Below are 9,165 nucleotides of genomic sequence, written 5' to 3'. Positions count from 1 at the left end.
CTACTATGTCGGAAAAAGCTTTGGGAAATATGGACGCCGATTATTTTCTGGCAAGAGGGGGACTTGGAACTGGGAATGGTTCTGGTCGCTTCTGAAGTTAAGTGGGTAAGCTTTTGGCTGTTGACCGTTTTCAATGTGTTGTCTCAGAACTTCGGCTCTTGGGGAAGGGGTTTATGTTATAGCTAAATTTATCCCGAGGGGTCAATGAGTCTCTACTCTCTTCTGTAGGGGCGGGCCTTAACTTCGGCTTCCTCTGCTATGCGTCTCGTTTACGTGTCAAAATGAATGCAGCGGTTATGTATGACGCGTTTGATTGGCCTTCGATGAAACCGAGAAGAGGTTAGAGCCTTAGAGGAAAGCATTAAACGTTATTATTGATCGATTTCAGCGCATGCAGATAACAAATCCTGGCACGCATGTTGCCTTTGGGTTTCAAGGATTGCGACCGGATCAGGGTAAATTCATGAAACATTTAATCACATGTTTTTTTGTTCATATGGGAAACAATGGGCACAAGTGAGTGGTCTAAGGAGAATTAACTGTTTCGAGCCCAAAAACTAATCGGTCATGGATAGCTGGAAGTGATTAAGTTACATTCTACCTTTTTAGTTTAACGGTCATCTCTTGAGGAATTTTTTTGTTTATAATTATCTGTCGTATCAAATCAAATTTTTGATTGTATCAAAAAAAAAATTCAAATTTTTGAGACCATATTAATTATTATTTTTCCATCGTATTTTGATTTCCACTAATTTTTAATGTCCAAAACAACATTAATGATTATTTTTCCATCGTATTTTGATTTCGTCCATGGACGCTGTGTTTGGTGACACAAGTACCAAGTTTGTCTGATTAGATCTTCCCGTCAGGGACTCTTGGTCATTTTGTATGATGATAGTATTGGGGTGACCACACCTAGACTTTTTTAATTTCGTGTCATCATTCCTTGCTAATGGAAAAAAGAAGTAGAAAGTAACAAGTTTGTCTCTTTTGTTAAAAGCGCAGAACTCTAAACATACATTAAAACTCAGCACGATAGGAAAATTTTTCAGTTTGCCTCGTTGTGCTTGGAAAAACTCACGACAGTTGCTTAGCCCATGTTTACCTCAACGTGGATAGATATATGCGTTCAGATATTTATATATATATATATATATATATGTATATATAAAAGGCATGTGGCTTTGGATTGATATCTGATTTTTCTCACATGTAAATGCTGGAAAGAATGACAACGTTAAAATAAAAGTAGTCTTGCGAGTAGTACTTCCATCGTTCATCATTGTTCTTGGGCAAGGTGTTGACTCCTTTGGAAACTTAGCCTTCAACCACAACAAGCTGATTTTTGAGCCGCTTGCCCACTCCCTGCTGCCTGATCTTGGTTGATCCTAATTGTAGTTGCCTGCAATAAAGTTTCACGAAACATTCATCCTTAGAGAGCATGGAGAATAACTCGATGCAATTTCAAAGAAAGAGGAATGACATGTATACCTCTGATCTAGCGTTATTATCAGTTAGCCTCTGCTTTATATCTCTTGCTATGGAGAAGAAAACTTCTTCCACATTTTGGTTTGTCCTTGCGCTCTGCAAGATGATGACGATGACAATAACCAAAGAAGAAAAAGAAAAAGGAAAAAGTTCATAAGCAAAGAGCTTCTGGGAGCTGCCGCATTCTCAGGTACTACTTACTGTTTCAAAGAACTGAATCCCATACTCATCAGCCAGTGCTTGACCTTTGGACGTTGGCACAGCCTGAAAAAAATAAAAGGTTATAATTACAGACAATGAAAACAGTGTGCATGAGAGAAGTAGGGGATAGGGAAAGCCAAAGAAGTTCATAAATATGCTAGCAGAGGGTGCGTACCCTTTTGCTTTCGTCCATGTCAGCTTTGTTCCCCACCAATATTTTGTTAACATTATCCGAAGCATGCTGTTGAATGTTGCGAATCCAATTCTTGATATCTGTAAAAAGCATATGCTGAGTGGACATTACAAATGGAAAAGCCTTCACGCGGAAAGGTACAACATCCAATTCAAATATCAGACTGAAGACAGAAATGCTTTACTGTTAAATGACGATTCGTCAGTAACATCGTAGACCAGCAATATGCCCATAGCCCCGCGATAGTAAGCTGAAAAGAAGAGAGAACAATATTGGTTATGACACAAAACTACCTGCCTGAAAGTGCTGGAGTACTCGCATCGTGACCAGTAGCCAAAAACAGTGAAGAAGAAATAACTCTAATGAAACATCAATGAAACAGTATCCACTATCCGCCCCAGAGTGAGATATATCTTTAAGTGCATCTCACGATCCACCAATACAATAGTCTATTGGCACCTCAAGTAGAGAGGATCTCTTTATCCTGCATTCTCTACCTTTTTCTTTTTCTCTCCGATCTTTTTTTGCCCCCCTAATCTCCGCTTCTTCTTTTCATAATTCTCTGAACCGGGAAGGCATCTTTCCGACACCATGCAATTACATGAGACTAAAAACGACACGGGCAAAATAAATGAAAAATGATGTGTACCATGGTTTAGCAAACAATCATTCTGCAAAATTACTAATCAAGCATTTGAAATTTATTTAGATGAAACAGCTTTGTGGCATTACAACTCTCAATGTTTTCAGACCAAATCGGAGAGAGGATGAAGAGTCACGCACCACTGTCGCCGATTAAAAGAAGCTTTATGAGATAATCGAAATCCGCACTAGCCCTTGCCGGTGGAGCAGCCATCAACTTCAGATCAATCGACTAATTTCTAGCAAAACAAACGAAGATAGTATTCCTGTGCAGTTTCTGCATTACGATCCAAAAACGAGAAACGCACATAAATTGTTTCAATATTTCTCCCCCATTAACAAGAACAGAATGAGAGAGAGAGAGAGAGAGGATTACTAGATCAGAATGCAGAGGTGGACGAAAGCGAGCGGGGGGGCAGGATCTTCAAACTTCACGAGTGAGGGCCTTAGAGGTTTGGAGAGAGAAGGAGCAGTGCTTGTTTTTGTCCGGACCACGACAGTAAAGTGACAACTGACAACCCGAAGTTTCGTTTACAATCTTGGACCTCGAAGCTCCGACGACGATGATGGTGGACTCGCTAAAATGCGCACTTCCCCTGCCTATTTCACCTCTTTCTGCTGCTATGCGCATACGCCTCAGGTGCGCACGCTAGCACTTTGAGTGACAGAGAGATTTGAGAGCAGCGAGAAAATAGCTAAGATCTGAACAATGGCACAGTATTTGCTGAAAGCTGATTGCTATTCCTCTCTATGCAACTCGCAAATTAGCCCTCTGTTCGTCTCAAACCGTGATAAGCAACCGTTAGTATCATCATCATTTATTTATTCCTAAAAATTGAAAGGACGCGCCCTTTAAATAGTGTCTCTAGGTCGCAAATATAAAATCTGGGGACGGGCAGCGTTAGAAAACTGGCGTTCTTTGAATGAGTTGGCATCCCCCTAGCCAGCTGGCCTATTCATTCATTCATTCGTTTCCACAAAACTCGTAGGAAAGTTAATAACGTCTGAAATTAACTGTCTAATAAATATATTCCTTAGCGACCAAGTTTCTATTAATTTTGGTTTTTGGACGGTCGAGACTGAGTTTAAAGGGTGAAAAATTAATTCTGCATAACGCTGTTAAATATATTCCTTGGTAACTAAGTTTATGGGCTGGCAAAAAAAAAAAAAAAAGTAACTAGGTTTATCTTTTGATCGAGCAAACTAAGTTTATGGACCTTCTATTTAGGAGGATATCTTCCAATCATCCTTTTTTAGACATCCTTTTATTTTTAGATTTTAGATTAATAGAACACGTGACATTTTAACAAGTTATTAACCCCGGTAGTATGACGAAGATATGCCTATTGATAATGATTGTCGAGCTCAAACTTTTGCTTCGATTAGACATGCATGGCTTGACGAAAATGACATATTTGAGTTAAAACGTCATATTCACAGCTTTGTTTTGTTCATATTACAAATATACTGTCCTTCACCAACAAGCTCTTGGGTTTATTAATTAAAATGATAAGAGGTCTCATCCTGCAAAGAGGACAAAAATTAATCTCAAGTTTAAATGACTTAAAGATACTCTGAATTATAAAAAATATTTTTTCCTTTGTTTCTCCGCAAAATCCAACGGATTTCCTCTCATAACAAATAATCAGTTTAATGGAAGAAATCTGGGCGATGCGGTTAAAGATTCCTCAATCACTGTGAATGTGACTACTTCTCCGCAAGGATGGGAACATCATGAGAGACAAGTACGTTTATAGTTTTGGAGGACAACGTTTTGACCAGTTCGCAGAAGACTAAACCAGAGACAGCGCCCCATTACAGACCAGTTCGTCTTTCTTTCGTGTTAAGGAAACTTCTCCTTCTGGAACACTGTAAATTGATTAATTGTAATTTTAGGCGGATTCTTCATTGGAAGAGAGCGCACAGGACACAAAAAGACAGCGAAGAGTCCTATGTGGCAATCAAGTTCTAGAATATTATATTACATCTACACTGAGAGGTGAATTGTATTGATCATTCAATGACATAAATGAGGATGAATTGCTTTCTTTATAATATACGGTCAATTAAATATGCGGGTTGTGTTGGTCCTTCGTTCCACGTATGCTACTAGCATATTAACCAATCTATTGAATTGCTACTGATTCGGGTTTTTGTCTTCCAGCATGAAGAGAAAGCAAGTTATTTAAAATTGAACGCCACGCATTTTCCCACTGACAACCTTTGTCGATCTCAAAATTAGCACTAGTCCATCGTCACGTTGGTTACCAACTTGCTCCTTTTTCCTGCACCTTTATTAATGAAGAGTGTTAGATTTTTCGAATTTAATTAATAATTAATGCTGCAAAATGTTCCACATGAAGATACATCATGATATTTCATACTATGATTTTTGGTTTTTAAATTACGTGACATATTCCGATTAGTGGTCGTTAAATTGGTAGCTTTTGCTCAATAATGTTGATAGTGAATTAGTGGCATACAGTTGTTCCTCACATGATTAGCTGCTGAATTGTTAAGAAAGAGTGGGTATCTGCTATTTGATGACTACTGGAGGTTCGATCCGCAAAACTGACGGCCCAAAATTGATCATTCGAATTTATTTTAGAGACAGAAAGAGGAACATAGGAGTTAATTACCTCATCCCACCTGAGTACATTGATCTGACAGGTGCACAGGGATTCAACTGTTGCTGGAGATTTGTTCAATTTCGAATGATGGTTCGAATTTAAGTAGTTTTAGCATGCTTGATGACGTATGAAATTCCCCCTTCAAAGCAATAAAATTGTCTTCTAGTTAATCAGGATCTCACATTCAAGATAAGAGAACAGAATATTAATGAAGTTTTCTTTTCTTTTTTTTTTTCCTCTCCGGACGGTATTAAACTATTAATAAAGTTAATTTGTGGCCTTTTTTTGGGTTGTTTTCCAGCTCGTGTCTATGGAAGTTTTAGAAGGCGTATTTGAAATTTGTCATCTTGGCTCGATAGTCTCTATGCACAATGTTGTGCACATTTTGGCCATTCCAGAATTCTGATATTATCTATGGCAGTTCAGTTGTTGGCACAGGTAGCATTTTCCTTTGAGGTGTCATGGTAAGTTCAATGTTGATGGACGTTTATACGCAGCTAACTTTTCGAGCTAGAGTATTTAAGGTGATTATTAGAGACAGTAATATTGTTGATGAATCGTGTTAACGCTTTATCTGTTTCTGTTTGTTTTTTTTTTCCAGCAAGAGTTTTCTGAGTGTATTTGATGATTATTCATCTCAGTCATGCAGAATATTAATATTCTTCTTGCTATTGGTTTTATTTGTTAGCGGAAAAATGTTGATGTAAGTTTCGCTATTATAGACATTCTTCGATAAATTTAACCCCTTTTCATGAGTCTTGACTCAATCCCTCTCGTTTAATGTATATCTTTATTTATTATTGATTTGATTATATTTATGAATTTTTTTCCCGATAATTGTACGGGAAAAAACATAGCCCCAGGTAGATTTTCGAAAAAGACAAAAAAAAAAAAGATGGGAAAAAAATGTTGAGTGCTTCTAATCTCCTATTTAGATGCTACATATGATCGATGAATACATAAAGGTACGATTATCAAGAAGTTCAATTTAATACAAATAAGTATAACCTTTTTAAAGTAAATCACCTATAACAGTACTGACTACGGAGCTTTTTTTTTTTTTTTTTTTTTAAAAAAAGAATGCATAGACAATGTGAATGACCCTACCAATTTACTGAGCAGGACGAATGTTGTGATGTTGCTCATTTTGTCCTTATCCTGTCTTTGAAAATAGAATTTAACTGAAAAATGGCGACATTAGGGTGTCATATTGGTGTGAACACATTTATCTCTCCAAGCTGTCACAGGTTTGGAGTTGAAAAGGGAGAAGAATAAACAAAACCACTTTGATTTTAAGGTATATCTTGTATAAATCCATGTTCAACAATACAATAACAATAACATAATAATTCATGGAAAAAGATGCCAAAAGCATAAGCGAAAATAAAGGGAGGGAAAAAAAGAATATGGGCCAGCGAGATAATGCTGCAGGTATATGCTGAGGAAGATACTCTCCTCCCACCGCACAACCCCCAAAAGGGGAAAACAAAATAATGCCTTCTTCTTCTTTGTATCTCACAGAACTCTCCTTCCCTTGTTCTCTCTCAGTCCTCATAATCTGTCTGTCAAGTGTTCAATCTCAGTTCCTTATGAACGAAGTGATGGCGGCCAGAGCTTGCAGTTGCAAGATCAACGATGCTGAAGGCCCAGAAGCTGAAGAAGAAGATACAGAGCCTTTGATTATCTCCAGCAAATGATAATTGCAAGTCGCTGGGCTTGTTCCATCATTTGGGCAACTTAACATCCTTTGGCATTCTCTTCCTCTAGGAACAAGTATGTATGAGACAATATATATATATATATATATATGATTCTACCTTACCCATGTCTCCATATTAGTTATCGTTGCAGGAGACAGCATAGGTTCTAAGTTCTTGCCTATATTATGTACGCAGTTCCAGGAACAATTGATATATTGAGGCAGTTAATTTTATCTTTGCTTGCTGGAGATTCATAGTATTTGTCTTGCAGAATGTGTCCTTTATTTTGCAATTTTTGTCGCCTCTTTTTTCTGGCATTTTCATATTTTATATTGTCGAGATTTCAGAAGCTACCCAGAACAATGCCAATAATGAAAGGTTTGTTATGTACCGATGTTCCTGCTTCTTCGATGAAAACGTCTTGTGATGACAGGATCCATTCTTTTTCATTTCAGTCACCGGACGCCCTTCTTCAGATATGCTTTGTTTTAGGCTCTGGTTTTAGCTAATGCCTGGTTATCAAGTTTGGAAATACCTTTGATCAGTATCAGTTTGAGCACTGAAATTTCATCGTTATTGCCATATTTTGTGATTCTTACATGTTCGGTGGCGTGCGGAAATGATGTAGTCAAAATTTGATCAAATTCAAACATCATAGCTTTCCTTGAGTTTTCTTCCAACTGTGTTTCCATTACGATCCCGAGTAATTCAAATCAGATTATGAAAGTTAATTTGTACTTTTTTGAAGTTATTAATCTGAATTAACAAATTTGATCTTTAATTGCAATGCGCTGAGGGGATTGAAACCATTTCCCTCTTAACAACCTCGACATGAATGCTATCTCGAAGCATTGAAATTAAGATGTTGGGGAATAGTTCTTCAACAACCAAAGCGACGCTCTCGTCTCGTGGTCGTAAACCAAACCTTCCTTGTTTCAGCAGTGATCGTTCAGTTAATTAAAGTTGGTAGCCAAAGGGTCATCATTTTTCTAGGTTAATTAGGTATACCGTGTTACACTAACCAGGATTTCATTAACTTTAAATTGTACTACCTTGAATCCTTAATATAAAAGTTAGTTAATTAATTTGAATAAATTAAGAAAGTTTGTTGAGTTAATTCTTTATAATAATTAGGTGTTGTCTTTCATAAAATACTTTTATTAATCATGTATTAGCTAAAACTAATTATTTGATTAAATTTTTAACATGTGTAGCTACTACAAGGTCTACATTGAAAAAAATGAATAAATGTGAGGGACAACGTAGATTGAAGTCTTATATTTAAAATCAAAATAAAAATCAAACTAATTTTTATATTAAGAACCAGAAATATTACAGAAACAAAAAGTACAAGAACATGCAGAGATATGAGATTTATATTTCTGGTTGAAAAATATGATGTTTATAACAAAAAATTATAGGGTACGTGTGGTATGGGGACAGTCGCATATTGAGAAGCAGCTCGGCCTCTAAACTGAAATGATTGGACATCACAACATTGCGTTCGAAGCCCAACATGTCCCCCGTCACATTAAACCCACTTCGGCCCTTCCGCTCCGATCGGAGCCCACGCATGCCTAGAATCTTGCTGCGGGCAAGGCGTCGTGACCCCAGGAGCCATTGTCCCGTTTGTTAAAAAACATGAAAATGAAAGATAGAAATTATTATTGAGATTGAGAAGATTTATTAAAAAGATATTTAATACGAGAGATTACTTATTATATAGGATTTGATAAACCCATGATGATATCCTTCAATTCCATCACTATGGATTTATCTAATCCTATATAACAAGCAATTATTCATGCTAAATATATTTTTAATAATTTTTTTCAATTGCAATCATAGTCTCTATTCCTTGTTTTTAATACTTTGTACCAACGGGATTCATGGGAACCAGAAAGAGATGATCACGTCATGAAAAATCTTAAAACACCAAATTTCACGGGTTGGAATGAGTTTTTTTGTTTTCTCATCAATTAATTCTATTTGAAACACTGTCATTTATTAAATGTGAGTACATCTTTTAATAAAATTTAAGTTTTGATTTATCATGCTGTGAGAAACTAGTATCTTCTACTAAATCAAGCTTCATTGGAGTTATTTGATTCATATGGCCATTCTATTTAGTAGAATAAGATTTATTGTTGTTTATCTTCTAACATGCGTCTCATTGTGTTTTGGGAACTTTAATTCGGCCCATTTGATGTTTCTTCACTAGCCAGTTCCAATAACTTGACGCCAGAAAGAAATGGGCGCAATTCAGTAGAGACTTCATCAGTTATTTCATCTGATTCACACAATCTAAATA

General features: G+C 36.6%; 1 protein-coding gene across 1 annotated transcript; it reads right to left on the bottom strand.

The window, feature by feature from the left end:
- Positions 1-1,150: 1,150 nt before the first annotated feature.
- LOC114732610 (ras-related protein RABE1c-like) lies at positions 1,151-2,386 on the bottom strand. Its single transcript, XM_028919920.1, has 5 exons — positions 2,067-2,386; positions 1,865-1,962; positions 1,690-1,752; positions 1,492-1,584; positions 1,151-1,402 (listed from the first exon to the last, which is right to left on the bottom strand). Exons 1-5 carry the CDS (start codon positions 2,113-2,115, stop codon positions 1,325-1,327), a joined length of 381 nt encoding a protein of 126 aa, XP_028775753.1. The 5' UTR covers positions 2,116-2,386; the 3' UTR covers positions 1,151-1,324.
- Between the last annotated feature and the right edge of the window lie 6,779 nt (positions 2,387-9,165).

This window comes from Neltuma alba, unplaced genomic scaffold (assembly GCF_004799145.2).
Source record: "Neltuma alba isolate B1F8T4 unplaced genomic scaffold, ASM479914v2 tig00012920_pilon, whole genome shotgun sequence".
NCBI lineage: Eukaryota > Viridiplantae > Streptophyta > Magnoliopsida > Fabales > Fabaceae > Neltuma > Neltuma alba.
Note: the sequence above shows the minus strand (reverse complement) of the source record. Positions and strands in the feature narration are given on the sequence as shown.